Genomic DNA, 20,350 nt, shown 5'->3' with positions numbered 1-20,350 from the left:
AAGCTTACAGCCAACCTTTCTTGTATCTGCCTCTGCCCATTTGGACAAAACGTGACAGACGGACCCCTCTGAGATAATAGGTGCCATGAAATGAGACATCACAATATTGATTGTCTATATTACCTAAGTGTCTATCAAGGCCTGTCCAGTAACTCACCTGGTTATTGCTAGAACGGGTCAGGACAACAAGGAAACAATTTTGGAAAAAAATTATAATATTACCCTTTAAAGTTTGAAATTTTTAAGATTCAAATATTTCAAACAGTGACACAGCTAGCTACAGAACAGAGAGGGATTTTTTTTTTAAATTTCAAATTTTTCAAATTTCTACCAGCTTTAGATAGTTGTCATTGGGTTGCTCTGCAGCAGGGTATTGTTGGTTTTGTTGAACTTCTGGGATGGCGGTTTCCCTCCATATCTCAGTTCATTTATTTTTGGGAATGTTGTAAGAATTTCCACATGCCTGTATATTTAACAGAAACCGGCCAAAAAATGGTGACAATTTTTCACAACAAACAAATGGGATGAAACTGTAGAATTTGGGAGAGGGAGGAGAATAGACCTGCTTGAATATTAACTAACATGTAGGGAGTGCAATACATTTAAACCAAAACATAGAGAGAGAGGGTCACCAGAAAATGTAATCACTTCGCAGCATGTTTATTGTGGAAGCCTGAATCTCACCTTACTATTAGCAGAGCTGTTAGGAAAATGTAACATTCATAACCATGAGAAATTTTGGCATTTCAAAATGAGCTTCCATTCCAAATGGGAACAAAAATTTGAAATACTGAAAAATTTCACAGAATTGAACTAGAAATGTCCAAATTTCAAATCAACATTTTTTTTAATTTAACTGACGATTCTGACTTGAAACAATTTTTTTGTTTTGATTCTCCTGACTGGAAATAAAAAAAAATTAGTCAAAACCAACATTTTCCTGATTTTGACTAAACCCAGATTTTCTGACAGGAAAACTTTTTTCATGAGAAAAATTTCAATCAGTTCTATGTAGCAGTGCTGTGTTCACACAGGGAAAATGCAGGAGGATTACATTTTTCAGGGAGGCCTTTTTCTCTACAAATGCCTTGGACACTTCAAGCTTTTCCATTAGATCCTTTGCTGTCAAGACTTAAAAGTAACAAAGAAAAGGACAAATCATAGACTCCTTGGAGGAAATTACATTGGTTGTGTTGGGGGTGATGACTGTGCTGGCGGGGACTTCTGCTTCGACAGCATCTTCAGTAAGGGTATCCTGAGTGTCTAAATCCTCATAGTTGAGGTCCTCGTAAGGGAGGGGAGTGTAGTACTCCTCGTTAATGGTTTCATAATTATATTCATCCACGATGGGGTCATCAACCCTCTCATCCTCTTTGGTCTCCTCCCTGTTTTCCACCACTGTAGGTGCTTGTGTGGTTGGAGAGGTGAGCTCCTATTGCAAAAACACAAACAATGCCCGAGTTAGAGAAAGCAGAGGAGGTTCTGGCTCTCTTATCGGCTAAGACATGGGGTTGAAAATTCCTTTCCTGTCTAAACCAAGAAGGCTCTTTAAAACCAAGCAGGCAGCTGACTGATAGCTCAGTGAAAAGCTGTAAGGACTCAGAACTACACTTTCAGCAATGACTACTAATTTTGGGTGCCTCGTGTGAGACCTACAGGCCTGATTTTCAGGTGTTCAGGGCAACTGATGGCAATAGAACCTCGGGTGCTCACCAGCTCTGAAAATCCAGCCCAAGTGGTCTCAGGCCGGGTGCCCCAAAACTAATGGACACTTCTGAAAATGTAGGCCTTGAGATTCAGGGATTCAAAATGCACAATAGAAAAAGCTCTGAAGGCAAAAGCAACTACCATTGTGGAAGTGATGTAGGGTTTGCCTACACTGTAAGTGAAGGTGTGATTGTAGCATGGGGTGACATTCATTCTAGCTTTAATCCAGCTAGCATGGGTTAAAATACGAGTGTAAATGTGGCACTACAGGCTAGCAATGAGAGTACAAGCCCACCGGGGACCCTGGGTATGTATTCTGCTGAACTCGTGATGCCATGTCTACACTAGTATTGTTAGCTGTGCTAGCTAGATTAAAGCTAGCACGGATATGCTGACCTGTGCTACAATCACACGTTCACTTGCAGCGTAGACACATCCTTGGTGCACAAAGTTAATCTTCCATGTAGACATATATGCAAGATCTTGCTTCAAGTATATTTTCAGGTGCGGACCATGGCTAATCATGCTCTGATTGCAAGATCACAGCCCGTATTCTTCTAGCTCTGCTGGAGAGACTAGATGTCAGAAACCACCAAGCTTGTTACCCATCCTCGTTCAGCTCAAAGTACAGGCACCACATTACTATGGAAACCTCACACTGCATGCACAGAGCACAAATGCAGAGCTATCTACAGTAGTTTCTTCCATTTTAAGTCTCCAGCCTTTCACCCACATGCCATTTGTGTGTCTATAAAAATTCGGAACGGCAAGTCTTTAAATAAAGCACAAGACGAAACAAAACAGGAGCCTGCCACCTCCCCAGCCATCACCTACCTCTTTAATTTCGGTCACCTCTCTAGCAGCTTCTTCAGCATCAACAGGCTTGGCAGTGGGTGCTTCTGCCTTTCCTGTTTCATCGGTGTCCTCGTAGTAGGGATATTCATAATAATAGGTGTCACCTTCTCCATCCCCCTCAGTGTACTGCAAAGGAACCATAGCAAGAAAAGAGGTGAAGGCAGACAACTCCTTAAGTGAGTTCCTTGCCAGCTGTTGCTAGGCCATGTGAATTTTATATTCAAATGTACAGTGACTTTGAAATTCTCTTTCCACTGGCATCTGCGACAGTGAAGCACAGGGAAAACTAACACAAAAGGGTCGTGAGTAAAGAAGGCTGAAATTTACAGAAATCTGAGATTTGATGAAAGGCTGCATCCAAATTTCCACATAAGAACGGTGGGGGGAGGAATTATTTTTAAGCCAGCTTTATTCATTAACCTGTTCGTAACACATTTAGCTTTCTAATTTGATCAAGTACGAGATGATGGTTTTCTCCCTCTATCCTCACTGGCTGCTTTGCTTCGTGTGCTACTCTATACTCATCTGAATGTAAATCCCATAGCACCTGTCCATACACTGCGGTGGGGACTGCCTCTTGATTCAAGATACCAGAGGTCCTAGCTGACTTCCTGAACCTGATGCTCCCACATTGGGCCCCCAAACCATTGGAGGTGACCCTGACTAATGGTTCTGGACCATTTAACAGACTAAAACGATAAAAACGACACATCAAAAGATGTAAATTCCCTAGAGACGCAGTTGAGAAAGGATCATCATTTAGATTACTATAGGTCATATTATTGACTTAGATGTGTACAGCAAAAAACTCCCATGCACCTTAGGAGAGATCGCTCTAAAGTTTCATTTAAGCTTTGCAACCATTAGTAGAGTGTCTTCTAAAACAATCCTGATAAAACATAGGTTAGCTGAGATGTAACGGCCTTGATCAGTATGGTCCTAATAATATTTTTGGGTCTGACCCCCGCTGTCACTCACAGAAGATGCAAAAAATAAAAATTAACAATTAACTTTGCCTGATTTTGCAGCCTGGCAAAGGCAAATACAGCAGCCACTCCTGCATGCGCGACCCCTTCAGGCACCATCACTCACAAATGCACATTGAAAATCAGTCTTTTAAGAGACACTGATGCCTCATGTAAAACTCTGAGAACTGAACACGCAGATTCAGTTATGCTTGCGTCTTGCAGAGTATTGAGCAACACATCCAGACAAGATAGGCCTCCCAACACAAACACAGTGTGAGCAATTGCATGGATTAATTGTATGTCCAAATGGCTATCTAGGTGCATTTGTACGTGCAAATTACCCATTCTGGGCAACATCCTCATTCTCCGGAAGCCAGAGTGTTGCCATTTACTTTAGTGGAGCCCCAGTTTCATTTTTCGTGTACAGATTAGACAAATATTTTGCAAACACATTTGTACTGCTAAGTATTTTTTAAATTCAGGTCATATAGACCTTGGTTCTGGAAACTAATTAAGCACACGCCTAATTTTAAGCATGTGAGTAGTTCCGCTGAAGTCAATGGATCTACTCCTATGCTTGAAATACTTAAGAGCCTTCCATATTTCCCAGATTTCTTATCCTTTACCCTTTCTTTCTACTGATATTTGCTTTCTACCAGGTTCTTGCTTTTTCAGTGTTCATCAGCTCCTGTGATATTCTGCCTACAGCATACCTGGGGCATAATTTTTGGGGTTTTTTGAGAAATTTGTGACTAAAGAATAATAATCTCTTATATTCCTGTGGCATATTCTTTCCTGAAAGATGCCAATATGCTTTGCAGATTGCATAAAATCCTTTCAGCCACCACTGAAATGCAGCTGCTTCTGAGGTAGAAGTTGGCAGCTGTTTAACATGTAATTTAATTTAAGTTTCGGGGGAATTTAAGGAGGTGGAATGAATTTACCCAAACTGGAATTTGGCCAGTACACCAGAGTTAACACTCATGCTGAAAAGTACATAGGGATTTTCAATAACTCAAAGTAGTTCAGAACCTCCTGTTCTGTGTCATGAACTCAGATGGGGAAAAAGCGACTTGAGACAAATGAGCTCTTAAAGATGCAATGTTTCTGTTTTCATGCATGTATCTGTAGTAATAGAGAGCAAGCAGCCTGCAGTAGAAATTACTTCTAAAATACAACAGTTTCAGAGTTTTCCATAAGGCATCGGCCATTTTAAAAAATGAAATACAAACAAGGCTTTTTGTTACAGTTGGGTGAGAGACATTCCTAACCCAGTACACTGATTTTATTGGTATTTAAAGGCCATTCATGGACCAGCTATTCTTGTATAAAATTTCATAGAGTAACACGGCCCTTCCAAGACAAGCCCTTTGCAGCTAGTTTTGATTGGTGAGAAACTGGATCCAAAAATAGGTTTATTTCCCTACCATCCTCCCAGATTTTAACCACAGTGGATTCTACTTGCTTGTACTTATTTATTGTTTCCACTTCTTTCGAGCACATTAATTGTAAAAAAAGAAACGAGCCTTTATGTTTCTCTAGACAGAAGCAGGGTATTGAGGGTGATCTAATGTCCATGGAAGCCAATGGAAAGATTCCTATTGGCTTTAATGTGAGTTGGATCAGACATAGGTATGTGACTAAACCAAGGGTTTTGTACATGCATATGAACGTGAGTGAGGCTGAGATTTTCAAAAATGATTCTGGGTGCCAAACTTGAAACACCTCCAAAGAGCCTAATTTTCAGAGGGTAGATGCCAGCAGTATCTGGAAATCAGCCCCTTTAAGATGTATCAAGACTCCCCTCCCCCCAAAAAAAGAACATAAGAGGAACCCATAGTCACTAGTCACTATTGAAAATCTTGGTCTAACCCAGGGGTGGGCAAACAACGGGCCGGGGGCCACATCTGGCCCTCGAGCTCCAGCCTGGGAGCAGGGTCGGGGTCTTGCCACGCTCTGTGCAGCTCCCAGAAGCAGGGGCATGTCCCTCCTCCGGCTCCTAAGCGTAGGGGCAGCCAAGGGACTCTGCACGTTGCCCCCGCCCGAAGTGCCACCCCCGTAAATTCCATTGGCCAGAAACTGTGACCAATGGGAGCTGCAGGGGCAGTGCCTGCGGACAGGGGAGTGCACAGAGTCACCTGGCCGCACCTCCATGTAGGAACTGGAGGGGAGACATGTTGCTGCTTCTGGGAGCTGCTTGAGATAAGCGCCACCTGGAGCCTGCACCTCTAACCTGCTCCTGCACCCCTACCCCCTGCCCCAGACCTGATCCCCCTCTCACCCTCTGAACCCCTCAGTCCCAGCCTGGACCACCCTCCTGCAACCCCAACCCAACCTCATCCCCAGCCCCACCCCAGAGCCTGCATATCTAGCCAGAGCCCTCACCCCCTCCCACACCCCTACCCCCAATTTTGTGAGCTTTCACGGCCCAACATACAATTTCCATACCCAGATGTGGCCCTCAGGCCAAAAAGTTTGCCCACCCGTAGTCTAACCCTTTCTAGTGATTCTCTTAACTAGGCACAGCTGAGTGTTTATCCAAGAACTCATGAGATAATTATAGGTCTGCTTAGAACATTTTGGTCAAAATGAAATTTCAACCAAAAACAAAGAACAAAACTGAGATTTTTTTCCCACGGTTTTTGACCACCCCTAATAGCTGACGTTTCAAAAATCAATTGATCTTATTAAAACTGTTGACTTGAAACATCTGTTGGCATTTAGAAAGCGATACATGTATATTATTATATTCAGTTGCAATAGTTAGTGAGGGCCCAATTTTTAAACTTGTGCTGCTACACGGAGGGTAACCCACTCTGCTTCCTATGGGCACCTGAGCACTCAAATACTCAGGGTTTGTCTACATGGCGATTTAGTGCACAGTGAGCCAGGGTGTAAATCTATAGCATACAAGCTTTTAGTGCATGGTAGCATAATTCACCTGACCAGTTACTTTGCAAACAAGCTAATGCACTGTAGATTCACACCAGGAGTTCGATATCACCGTGTAGACAAGCCCTCATTTCACACTCTGGGAAAACAAGGAGCAGAAAAATGAACTGATACACCAAAAGTCACACAGTGAATCAGCAACAAAGCTGGGATTAAAACCCACAATTCCTGAGATCTAGCCCTGTACCTTATCCACTAAACCACACTGACATTGTGGTTTTAGAGGTTGTTCTGAGCACTTACATGTAGCATTGGATGCCTTGTCTTGTAAACGGGATTCAACCTCTTAAAGAAAAAACTTATCAAGGTTACAAGGCCAGAAAGTTGACCTACCTTGCCAGGGTTTCATCTTCCATGCTCCAAGATCCCTTCCACTGTGTTATTATGCAACCGATTTTTGCAACCACAGGGGGTGGGGAAAGCAATTCAAGACAAGCCAGTGACTTATTGAGAGACTCACAGAAAAACTCAACGGAAGTTAAATAAGAACCAGTGCACACGTGCTATCTCAGTTAATAGCCACAGTGCATTTGCTTATTTACGGCTAGTATGCTCCCCAATTATTATTCATTTCCCTTGCAGTTGTCACTGGAACCCTTTGCTTGCTTTTCATTACTCTTACATTTCCTAGTTTCTTTATCATTTCTTCCCTCTTTGATCATGACTGCTGCTGCCCTGACCACTGTTGGCTTGTGTTCCTCCTCCTTCTCCTGAACTAATCCCCCCTACAGAGGGTGATGCATTGGTACCCATCCTGGGTGTCCCTCCTAGGGGGGATAACTTGTGGACCATTAAGCAGTTAGGTTTCGTGCATGCACAAGTGGATGTTCTTCCTTTCTACTTACATATTCATCTTGGTTCGGGTCCTGAGACTGGGGGGTGTCAGGAATGGCTGTGTCACAGTCAGGGCTGTAGTGTTCACAATAATCATGGGCTGCTCTGGGGTCTGCCACGACCAGGAGCTGCTGGATGTCCCCCTGGGGGAATAAAAACAAGAAAGAAGTCCCATATCAATCAAAGAGTCAGAGGTTAAGACGAGAAGGTGCTATTGGATCAACTAGTCTGTATAGTACAGGCCACCACCACCACCCACACAGTAACCCAACAATCAAAATTACATTGACATATTACAGCCCTCAGGAGGCTAAACTACCGTGTGCCATAGGCAGAGAACAGGAGGGCCCTTGCAGTGGCAGGGAATTACGTGAGATATACCCAGATAATCCTAGCAAGTAACCCGCGCCCCACACAGAAGAGGAAGGCAAAAAACAAAACGGCCAAGCCAATCTGACCAGGAGGAAAATTCCTTCCCAATCCTGAATAAGGTGACCAGGCAGATGCTGAGCATGTGAGCAAGGCCCACCAGCCAAGCACCAGAGGAAGAGAATTCCCATCCAGTGCCCCATGTTCAATTGTGGCCATCTCTGATGCTTCCAAGGAAGGAGACAGAAAACCTCAGAATACACCAAGGGGAAAAAAATCCCTTCTTGACCCCTACAGGTGACCAGCTGAAGCCTGAAGCATGAGACAACAAAGACACGTGTAGTCATAGTACCACAGGCCCAAAGACTGAAGTCTGCACTCAGTCCTTATGCAGACAAAAGACCCAACGATGGACCAAGAAATTAGAGAAGGAAGAGTCCTGTTAGGCTGTCTAGTCTCCCCCACTCAAGTAAGGTAGGATTGTTCAGGAACTTGGTCTGAGATAAGCCAGCCAGCAAAACCCATTATCCTTGGGTGCACATTGAGTATCTGCTTTAGCCCTCGCTGCTTACAAGGGTGTGAAGTGACTGTGCTTCGCTTGTTACTCCCAGGTGCATTATCACAAGAAGATATTGCAGCTAGAGAGAGGTCACCACCTCGGCATCTCCTGGACAGCCTCATCCCTTTCCCTGCCAGTTTGGTGCTGCTGACAGCCCTTGACAATGACATCCACAAGACAGGTACCATACAGACAAGAGACAGGCAAGCTGCCCTGTCAAAGGGCTCCCCGTGCCTTGGATGAGGCGTGTCGTAGGTAAATGACCTCCTTCGCAACCCAGTTTGGATCTAATCACATCGCTCATCCAGCTGGACTTATGAGTCATCCATGGATTTCTAAACAGACTGCCATGTATTTCCAGTCTATTTCTATATTATCACCGCTCCACTAGGAACAGAAACACCGACATCCGAAAAAAACGTCACAAGACAGACATGGACTGTTTGAAATCAGGCACCTTGCAGGTTTGTTAGGAATCATGCCTGCTTTAAGGACCATTCAGCCTATAATGAACCAGGCACACAATATCCATAGCCTAAAAATGAGCTCAAAACATATGACTTACTTTTATAAAGAGCCACGGTTTTACTTTGAAACACAGAGCAAGAGTTTAATCAATAGACAGATGCTTTGCTAGTCAGATGATCAGAACTGATTTTTTTTTTACATTACAGAAAGGGGGTTTATTTAATAGCAGAAAACATTGTTAAAGCTGCAGAAAAAGAGAGCCTTATCAAAAACAAACCTGGGCGGATGATGCGGCCCTGTAATGGGAACCAGAAGTCTGGGATGGAGACTAGCCAGGATGTCTGAAAACCCCTAGGAAAACTGGAACGTGTTTTTAAACACCGGGGGCCAGATCTGCTTTTGTGAATGCAGACTGAACCCTCTGCGTTCCCAGGAGCAGCTGTGCCAGAGGAGGAACGCAAACCCACCGAGGAAACACAGGTGGTGACAAGCACACGCACGCACGCACACTCTGCAGCCAATATAGGCTCCTCCAGAAGGACGCAGCTTACATTTCTGGCAGGGCTCCGCAGGAGATGAGCCAACAGAGAGCTCTCTGGGAGATACGCTGATTCTATGCATCTGCTGGCTAGTCAAGCCCCACCCTACCCTAATTTGACATTGCCCCAGGCCTGCAGCCCCATCCCCCTGACTTTCCAGCAAAGGGGAAACAGATCCATTTCTGTGTCTCTCCTCATCAGAGTGTGCGAGCAGCTCTCAAACACTCACACGCGTATCCTCATCACTAGCACTCATTTACATTTTTCATCGTTCGTAACCTTTCTTCCGATCAAACCTTTTCTTAAAAAAATGAACATTTTTGTTTATCAACCATATTTCCTGAATTTTTAATGAGAAAATATACATACGGTTTTCCAAAGTGAATTTTTCCACCCCACCTCCCACTCACTCTCTCACTTACTCCCCTCTTATTCCCCACCCCCTTCTACTTTGGTGAATAAATGTTTGAAGTGTTCTGCTATTTTGCCAGAATGTTGGGGTTTGGTTTGCCCTCCTTTTTCAGAGGCAAACACTGTTACCCGTTTTCATCCAGCTCTATTCATAACATTACTGTCAGGCAGGGAATATTATCCCCATTTTACTGATGAGAAACTGAGGCACTGAATGAGCAAAGTCGGTTGGCCAAGGTTACACAGGGAGTCAGCGGCAGAGCCAAGAACAGAAGCCACGTCTCCTGCTTCCCACTCCAGTGCCTTAACCACTGTAGCCCTGAGGATTAATCTGTTGGTCTGTATAAAATGTCTTTTTAATAAAAATGTGTAGGCTGCATAAATTAATAGAATTATTTACAATAAGCTGTAATGCAAAATACCTAGAAGCTTCTAGGCCAGACATCCTGGCCTATTTCCTCTGTGACGCTGAAAGCAACCTTTAAGACCCTTACTCAGAAAAGTAATAATAGGATACAAACCTACGCAAATTGTCTAGGGACTTTTGAATGTCTGCTAACCTTTCACCTAGATAGGGTGAAAAGTGGGGTTTTTCTGCCCACAAATTTCACACATATACCCGCAGATGCGTACATAGCTGTCATCCATACGCACATAAAAGGTCAACCTATAAAAACAGGTACCCTCACCTTTCCATGGGGGAAAGACCAATTTGGGCATAAAAGGAAGGATTTCTCCCTATAAAAAGGGTAACAATCCACCATTAGGTGGGCAATACACCTATCTATTTCCTTATCGTCTCAACCTACTTCGAAGCCTCTTTCTCCTACGAAAGCTGTCAATACTAAGTCGTAGTATTAAGTCTTTTCACAGCTGTAAGTATAAACAAATTCTTATTTCTGCTTCACCTCTAAGCATTTAATTTATAAAGGGCTAAAACTCATAACTATACTTCCTCTATCAGAGGTGTGAAATTCACTCTAGTGCTTCTGCTGCAGAGTGCATTTAGAACTGTGATATTTTGTAACTTTGTAATCTCATACTGCTTTTAACATTTTACATTTACTTCTTGTTTCATTAATTTTAAATAAAAGGTCTTTATTGACTATTTCTGTCTCAGTGTAAGTTTTCTGTCATATACCCCAATCTCCTTGTATAAATTCTGTGAAGCCTGATTCAAGACGAACTTTATCTTCTGATCACACATATTGGCGAGCCATACCCATATTATTAATATCTATTAAATTATTATTAATATTATTAATTAATTAGAAAATTAATTATTAAATAAAACTAAATTAAGTGGATAAATTCCACTGTCCCTACTAACCCTCCCCAAATCAGGCTACACCACAAAGCCTCCCTCCCTGCCTCCCTTCTCAGTCACAGCGGAAACTGGGGAAGCTCCCCTCCCCCACTGAATCAGGCCCATAAATGACCATTCATTTTTTTTTTTTAATCCTTTTGCGTTTCATTCAGCTTGGCTGTTACAACTGGTTCCCGTGCACTGCCATAAGGCTTTGGGTTTGGGTTTCTAACATTGCCTGGGAAAGTTTATATAAATAAATTATTATTGATTGTTGTTAACAATAAACCAGCAACAAACCCCAGACTTGATGTTCTTCTAGGAGAGGCAGGGAAGGAAAGTTGAAAGCTATTCCTTTCTGATAAGCACGGATTTACACCTCAGCGGGGGCTGATAGTTCAAGTCACTTATAGAATACAGGCTAAATTCTCTTCCCCTAGAGACAGATAAAGCAAAGGAGGTAACCTCAGCAGGGTTCGCCAGCTAAGTACAGTCCAGTAGGTTAAGCAGAGCAGAGTTTGCTAAGGCTTTTAGTTTGAGTGGCATAGGAATGCTGAGCTAAGTATGGAGAGGAACCCTGGCTAATATCCTCAGCTGTTTTTCCACAACCAAAGGGAGGTTTAAAGTCATTTCTTTAGTCTGACGAATCAAGGGGATCTGCTGCCAGTTTTCCTGTAGATGCATTAATGGGACAAAGTCAAAAATGAATCTAAGCTGATGTAACTTGCACCTTCTTCGCGTCCCCTCAGCACATAATGTATACCAGACGCCTCTGAAGTCAGACTCAGGTTCAGAGTCTAAGGGAATCTCTGAGTCTAGACTGGTGTAATTAACACACTGAAGGGGCCAGAAGGAGGTGTCAGCTTTGCCAACCTAAACGCCTTTAAAATTCACTGTGTCTGTTCCTCCTCAAACCCAATCATCTTTGCCCAATTCTCACTTTTCCCTTGTTGTTGGTACTGGATCCTGCTCCCAGCTCTGCTGACCTCGCCTCCGTGACCTTATTTTTCGGTCCAATGGCAGTAGCGTTCAACTGTGTGAAGCCAGCGGGAAATTCCCTGCGACAATATTCTGGGAGGCATCGGAGTGCTGGGACACTAACCAGACCTCAAGTGCAGCAGGATGGGCTGAACAGCCCAATCGTGGGGAAGGGGAGAGAGTCCCAAGGGGTTCCTAGGTATCTCATCTTTCTCTCTGCTTTGCAAGTGAGAACTGCACCCCTCCCGTTCACACTCATAAAAGGCAGACAGAACTAAAACCTTGTTAGCAGGAATCCCAGTCAATTGACCTCATCCCGCAGTGCCAAACAATAAAATGGGCTAATTTAGCCTGTAATAAAAAAGGAGCTGGGTTTCACAAAAGGTGCACACAGCTCAGCTGTCAGGAGCCCTGTTTTTTTGATTTAAGAAGCTGACTTTAACGGGAGCAAGCCGTGCTCGGAAGCTCAGAGGCCCTTTGTGTCCTCTCAAGTGTGTTGCCGCTAAGCAGCAAGCCAGCTCTGCTCCCATTCCGCTCGTTGCTCTGAAGAGTCAATTTGTTTGGCTGTTCTGGTTGCACAGAATATCCAAACCTCTTCTTTTTCCATGTCAGTATCCGCTTTCTTCAACAGGAGCAGTGATAAAGAAGATGCCACGGGTTAACTTTGGCTGCCTAGCCTAAAACTCTTCTGCAGGATGTGTAACTTACATTTGTGCTGGAATGCTGCTGAAGGGGTAACGATAGGTAAAAAAATTCAAAAGTGACTTAGGAGCCAAAGTGCTATTTTCAAAAGTGACTTAGGCACATAGCAGCCTAAATCTCAGTGAAAGTCAGTGAGACTTAGGTCCCTCTGGGCTATATTTACAAAAGTATTCAGGCCCCTAAAGATGGAAATAGGTGCTACTGGGATTATCAAAAGCCTCCATGCAGGTTAGACACCTTATTCCCATTGAAAGACAGGGGTACTTTTGTAAATCCTATTAGGCTTCTCTTTGCATCTTTAGGCACCTGAAAACCTCTGAAAATCTGCCCATAAGTGACAATTAAAAAACGGGTCCTAAATGATTTAGGTGATTTTGAAAGTTGTATCCAAGAGCAGTAACATGTGAAAATCCCAATCTAATCACAACAGTGAAGTAAGTGCTAAATATAGCGGTGAAAAGTGCCACCTGGCACCACTGGCATTCTTTATTTCTGCACTAAACAGGGACAGCATTGGTAGCTGCAGTGCCCATACCACTGCATGGTATGGGTGGGGCAGGATAGCTCAGTGGTTTGAGCATTGGCCTGATAAACCCAGGGTTGTGAGTTCAATCCTTGAGGGGGCCATTTGGGGATTTAGTTGGGGATTGGTCCTGCTTTAAGCAGGGGGTTGGACTAGATGACCTCCTGAGGTCCCTTCCAACCCTGATAATCTATGATTCTACCGCCCCCTCAATGTCCTGGAAGGAAGGCTAGTTCTAGGGATTTAAAGGTAAATCAGTCTCCAGGGTTCCTTTAGCTTTTTGTCTTTGATGAGATTCCCAACAAGGATGCCAGTTAGCACCAACTGCAGCTGTGTCTTTTCTGGTGTCGTTTCTTCTTTGCTACGAAATGGATTGACTGCACCAAACTTAAGACCCAATAGCAGTCATGGTGAAAGACATTTACTTTCGCAGTTTTGACAAAATTTTGAATTTAAAGAGGAAAAAAGGGTCAACTTCAAGTCCCATTTTCCAACCAGCTGAAGAACTGGTTGGAAGAAAATCAAAACATCGATGATATTTGCATAGAAATTTCAAGTTCACAAAAAAGTAGAACAGAATTTCAATGAAAAAAAGAACTGTTAAAATTATATATATATTTTAAAAAACTTACCCTACCAGAGTCCCACCTGTGATACTTGTAATGATGGTCTGACCAATATGGATCTGTTTGACATTTATTGTATAATACCCACGTATGCTTGGGTGACTCATGTATGGATTAGTTCCCATCATGCAGCTCCCAGACAATGCTGGAAAATGTTAAAACATCTTTTTTGGATCGTTTTCTATGCTCATCTTACATGTGTGCAGCAATGTCGCATCACTCCCAATGATATCAACACCAGCACCTTGGAGAAATCTCTGGGGTTCAACAAAAACAGCTGAAGAGAATAACACGAGTGACTTCATTTGGCATCGCTGTCCGTGTCATAAATCCTGCACTTCTTTGGGACTCTCACTGCAATTCATTATTAATTAACTGGACTGTTGTTTTAGTGCATTACCACAACAGTTTTAGTGACTCCAAGGTCAATAAAAAAATATTGCCCGAAGTGGTGTTTTTAGACTCCCATATTTAAGTTAAGCTTCTCTGAATAACCACAGAGCTAAGAAGCATAATGACTTTTTCTTAAATAATCTGAAAAGGAATTAGAAGGATCTTAGATTTTTTTTTATTAATTATTATTATTATTGGAAGACATATTACTTTTGTAAATGCAGCTCAAGTCAGAGGGCTACAGACTGGTAGTGGATCAATGTGTTTCCATGATTAAGTGAATGCTTTGAAAACCCAGTCACTAGAGATTCTCTTTAAACCTTAATCCATGTCTCAGGGATTCCCTGCCAGCCCTCTGATGTTCCACTTGATAAAACATGTCATTAGCACAGGTTTATGGATAGTGATTGCCTCTGCCTGGAAGTAACAGCTGTGAGAATTCAAGGGCTGTGAGTGGTTACAAGTATCACTCCCATCAGAGTTAAATTGACAGCCAACAAGTCAATGCAGGAGGAAACCGGCGGCTAGTTTCTCAGCAAGATCTCAGTTGAGTCTCCTTTTATCAATTTGAAATTCTGTGGGAATAATTCTGATGTCTAAGCACCTGATTTGCAGGTGCACAAAGATGCCATATTTAGTCACAGGTGAGGCATATGTGTGGATAGCAAGAACACCCTGAATGATGGTTGTGTCACCCAAGAGTTTTGGATTTAAATCCTCCAGTTCCAGGGCATAAGCAAAACTCTAATTAATGGCATTAGGAAGAAATGATTCTTGTGGGCAGGATATTCCATAAGTGCCTTCCTCAGGACTTCTTGCATCTTTCTCCAAATCAGCTGGTACTGGCAATTGTTGGCAGCAGGTAGATGAGCCATTTGCCACTCTATGGACATTCCTACACTGCACAGTCATCTAAATAACCTAAGCTGAGCCACAGATCAATGAGAGTACAAAAATGAAAGCCAGTGTATGAAAAATCGGCCCTGAAAACTTGGTGAGTCATAAAGCAGCCATGAGTGAACTTCAAAAAGCTCAGAGATTTGGATAAGCAGAACCCAGATGTTTGCATGCTTATCTGAACAAACTGGATGAAACAGCTTTACTGAGAGCTCTCGGTTATCCCCCCTTTCCCAGCTGGCTGGATGTACCACAAAAATGGCCTCCCTTCTGGCCTTTCGGTACTAAAATTAGGAACTATTCTCCGCCCCTCTTCTCTTGTAGGAACCATGTCAAGGCATTTCCAATGGGGATGCATAGGCTAGTTTGACTAGAACCATTACGGCATCCAATGGAACCTTTCTTTGAAGTCTGTAAATGGTGGGGATAGCTCTATTTTAAACGCCTTTCCTTTCTTCCCATTGCCTCTGCAGTGCCAAGCTGCAGCTACACATAGAAGGGGAAAAAACATGCAAAACCCAGTCCTCATTAGATTTCCAACCTAATTTTGTATCCCTATTTTGAACCACCACCACCCATTAGCTCTGACCCTAGCCTTGCCTTACATTAATACTGTTATGACCTGGTCAAACAAGGAGCCCGTTAGCGACAACTAAACTACACATCCTTTGACTCCCAGGTTCTTTTCTTCCTTCCTATTTTGTAATCCCAGAGAACAGCCCACTGGCCTATGACAGTGGGATCTACTAATTCCTTGCTACTTCAGGTTGTGGTTTCTTGAATCTTCAGCAAAACGGGAAAACCCATCTTTTCCCCTCCCATGGAAGATTCCACCCCACCCTCAACTCACAGATTCTTCTCCCCCTTGCCAGCTACGAAACCACAGTTGCATCATAAGCAGCCTCCTCTTCCTGCCAAAGTTTCCCCAAGCTTGGGGGTGGAGTTGCTCTTATTTTTGGGCAAGGAGGTGTTTGAATTCTTCATAACTCCACCCCTCCATACCTGTCTGCTTGTCTCACATCACCACTCTTCTCCATCAACCATGCCAGCCTCCTCTGCCCATTGGTCAGCGTCTCACACCAACATCTTCATGCCTTCCTCCATGGTGTTCCTTATGCATGGAATGCCCTACCTCACCCTCCAGGCCTCTACCCTCCTCTCATTCAGATCACTCAAGACCCAACTCTGCTGTGAGGTCTATAAGAAAACAGCCAATTTAGGCCAGTTAAATTGGAGGCTCAGATGAGGATACTTGGCACTTGGTCTATCGATAGCTGATGTAAGCATTGGACGGTATCCCACTCCTCCCACCCGTCAAGGCCCATTTGTCACCCGAGACAGCAAGCTCTTCAGGACAGGGTCTGTGTCATCTTACATGTTTGTGCAATGCCCAGCATGTTAGGGCCCTGACTCCAGCTGGGGCCTGTGTGTGATACTATAACACAAATTATAATCATAATAGCAATTGACTGGTTTATTGGCATCAAAGGACAAGCAACTATTTTCTGAGAAGAAGAGGCTTGTTCCATTTCTAGGAATCTCCTCTTAGGAAACCTCTCCTCCTGCCAAGAGCCTAATGTGGGACACACTGTGTGACAAGGACTCAAGATGAGGGACAGAAGGAAATCATTAGTACAGCGACCATGCAGATTGACATGGGGCTAATTTCTTCAAGCTAAGCAGAATTTTCTGCAATCTCAATTTTCATAACAACATTTTTGACTGACAGTGAATAATGTACAATCAGCAGTTCGATCAAGCCAAAGTCCCAGCTCTGGACATCCTCAGAACTTGAAGGAGCTTGAATCTGAAGTCAGAGTTTAAAGCTGGGGCTTGATTTAAACAGCACAGCAGAGTTCATTCCAAGCACCTCTTTCAAGCACAGTATAGAAAGTATTCATCTGCATTATGGATTATTTATACAATGGCGCTCTGCAGACTATTAAAGGGCCCATCCACGTCTCCAAAAAAGTTTGGACGAAAAATGTGTTGCCTTTCCAAACAGTTGAGTTTGTCAAACCCATTCATCGTTCCCAATTCCTTTCCTGAGATCCTAATCAAATCCTAGCCCCACAGAGCCCAAATACACCTCTAACCATAGGCAGTGCCCCCATCCAAACTTTTCAGTCACCCCTCCACTCTGTTTTCCACCACCCAACCATCATCACATGACAATACTCAGCTCATCTATTGAGATTTTCATCTGTAGATCTCAAATCACTTTAGAAAACAAGGGAAGAATCCTCATTTTACAGAGGCCTAGAAAGACGAAATGACTTGACTGAGTTCAAAGAGCAAGTCATTGGCAGAGTCAAAAATTAAACAAGTCTCCTGGTTCCCAATCCAGTTACCTCATCCACTGGATGACAATGCCACCAAGCTACGTTCTTTCCAACTTCACTGAGCTCATCCTCAAAGCAGTTGGCTTGTTATATGCATCTGCTTTTCTTGACAACAAGAAGTCCAATAGCATCCTTGGAAACAACAAGGTAGAAGACCCCTTAACAAAATGCTTTTGTTTCCCAAGCCCCACCTCAACCGTGAAACATCTTTTCAAATCCTCAGACTATTTAGGGTATTTTAAAAATAATAATTGGTCTCCGTCCTCCTCGCTCTGGTTTTCCTTCTGGATCCAAGAAACTTAAGCTTCCTCTGATGTCAAAGCTGATTCGTCCCCCAGGCACTTTGCCTAATTGAAACTTCCATCCTTTCAAGAAGAGACGTCTAATCACCAGTTTAAAGATCCTGAAAAGCTCTGGGGCTGTTTTATGTATTGAGGCAATGGTACTTAACCTTGTTCGACCCTGAACTTCACTGGCTGTTGAAGGGATGCAGTGTTTAGATGCAAGGTTATGCGTGTTATGTTTAATCAGTGGCTGCCATTATAATGCATAATAAACGTTACTTACAGTGGGCAACTTGTCTTTCCAGGTCAACAAGCAGTGTCTAGGGCCAGGAGGACATTTATTGTTCAGAAATTTACCACACCAGTGGAAGAACCCAGGTGATGCAGATTAACAAGCTATTTTGCTTGATTAAGATTCAGGAATGTAAAGGGGAGCAGGGAGGAGGAAAAAGTCCTTAAGAAACATGCTGCTTAGAAAACAGGTGGTGCTGGCAGGACTACAAGGGGCATCTCGTTTCTCTGCTGTGCCAGACAGTCAACATTTCTCTCTGGCCCTATCCACACTAGATCAATTTTCCTATCATTCCCCAATGGTTCAGCTTCACTGCTGAAAGGTAAAAGGTAATAGGTAATAATTGGAGATATACCAATCTCCTAGAACTGGAAGGGACCTTGAAAGGTCATCTAGTCCAGCCCCCTGCCTTCACTAGCAGGACCAATTTTTGCCCCAGATCCCTAAGTGGCCTCCTCATGGATTGAACTCACAACCCTGGGTTTAGCAGGCCAATGCTCAAACCACTGAGCTATCCCTCCCCTGATATAGACAAAATACTGGCATCCACTGGAGTATTAGATACTGTGTCTTATAGCTAGAATTGGCAGAATTCAATTTTTTAAAAATAACTTTGATGGAGAGTATCAATGTATATTTTTAAGCATTTTTTATTTGTACTGATTTAAATTTTTACTGTTCTGGGAAAGAATGGGGGGGATCAGACAATTATTTAATGACAGTAGATGTTGAGATTTAAAACAATACAGCTTTGTAAACATTAAAACACAAATTGTCAACATCACGTCAAAACAGACAAAGTTAATGTCCTTAAATCATTCTCCTAAGTTCCCAAATAACAGTTTTCTTACTTTGCCTATCTGTAAATTTCGATTATTATTGATGGAAATAGTTTTTCGTGGGTTTGTGTGTGTATGGTGAAATCGAGGTTTACCAGCATTTACCGATGAAAATTTAATCCATCCAAGTCTACTCATAATCCTGATCTGAACCAGTGAGTGAACGTGATGCTTAAAATGCTGAATACAGTCTGGAGGCCTCTCTACAGCAGTGGCCCCATCATTGCTACTTCTAATGGGGTTGACATGTGGGTAACAATGATGGGAAACGTTTGGCTACAGTAGAGCTTAGTGTAGATGTGATGCCCATCGGCTCAGCCAACACGGCAGATCTCCAGAGTTAAAAGCATGATCTACTAGAGCTTGAGGTAAGATACTGTATTTGGTGGCTGGAACAGCTTATATCCTCTGTGATCATCAGAGAGGGTGACACAAAATACACGCCAGCGAGTAACACAAACACCTCCAAAAGCAACGTGAGTGGGAGCACTGACAGTGTTAGAGCAGTCGTGCTGCTCCCAGCTCCCACAAGCATGGAGCTATGCATCCATAGAGAACACTGGCTGCTTATCAAATGACACCAGCCTACTAAACTGGGAACTATTTTAACAGCAATGTCAACAGAGTCTAAAAAGGGTAAAAAGACCTCAGTAGGACAGCTTAGGAAAAGCAATTCCACATCCTCCAGGCAACTGACAAATATAATATTAAATGGGATGAATGTCATGCTTTAAATTAACTCCATCAGCAGTTCACATAATGCCCAGTCTGAGAGGCATGTGGTTTATTGATACAAAGGGGAAATGCACATATTTTATATATTTACGCGCACACACACACAATTACAGCAACAGCGGAAACATTACAATATCACTAGTGTATGCTGTAGCACTTTGGAATAATAGTGCAAATTTTGAAGTTCTTTTTCCATAAGAGCCCTTCTCTTTCAAGCTCTATGCTCCACTTCTAACCTAGCTTGCATCTAAACCTATGCCTTCTTAAGTGCAAACACTTTAATATGGACTTGCCTGCATTCTTGATCTTTTGTGCAACATTATAACCCTCTTGCTGGAATAGGACTTTGCTCTCAGAGCACAGCAGCAGCCAAAGCAGAAAGGACTGCAAAAAGGAAAAGCCAGCCCAATATGAAGGTGTAAAGCAATCAAAAATTATTATGAAAGTACCCAAAAGAGAGAGAGAGAGAGAGCTCCTTAAATCAACAACCAGCACTGCACAATGTGCTCAGACACCTGATTCCCATGGCCATTTTTATATATTTTTTTTAAACAAACCCTAATCCATCTTCTGGACTTTTATGAAAACAATGGGTTAAGAACATGGAAGGTATGTTTCCATCAACAACTTCAACTCACAGCTCTACCGTGTAAGGTAAGATCAGCAGCAGCCAGGACTGCATTACTAAGCTTGACAAAAAGCTGCTTTGTAGTCCCTTAGTTCTCCATCACTGGGCCAATGGCTGCGGTAAAACAGGCAAAGAAAAATACA

At 43.0% G+C, this 20,350-nt stretch overlaps 1 protein-coding gene across 3 annotated transcripts in view; it reads right to left on the bottom strand.

The window, feature by feature from the left end:
* The window catches only part of COL5A1 (collagen type V alpha 1 chain), a 237,398-nt gene that overhangs the window by 125,240 nt on the left and 91,808 nt on the right, over positions 1–20,350 (bottom strand). For all 3 annotated transcript variants that reach the window (XM_044992343.1, XM_044992342.1, XM_044992344.1), the window contains exons 5-7: positions 7,328–7,459; positions 2,542–2,688; positions 1,184–1,432 (exon numbers count right to left, since the gene is read on the bottom strand). In XM_044992343.1, coding sequence (XP_044848278.1) covers positions 1,184–1,432; positions 2,542–2,688; positions 7,328–7,459 — 528 coding nt within the window. The remainder of the gene's footprint in view (positions 1–1,183; positions 1,433–2,541; positions 2,689–7,327; positions 7,460–20,350) is intronic.

The sequence above is a fragment of the Mauremys mutica genome, chromosome 18 (assembly GCF_020497125.1).
Source record: "Mauremys mutica isolate MM-2020 ecotype Southern chromosome 18, ASM2049712v1, whole genome shotgun sequence".
NCBI classification, from domain to species: Eukaryota; Metazoa; Chordata; order Testudines; family Geoemydidae; genus Mauremys; species Mauremys mutica.
The sequence above is the reverse complement of the archived record's forward strand: the minus strand, read 5'-3'. Positions and strand labels throughout refer to the sequence as shown.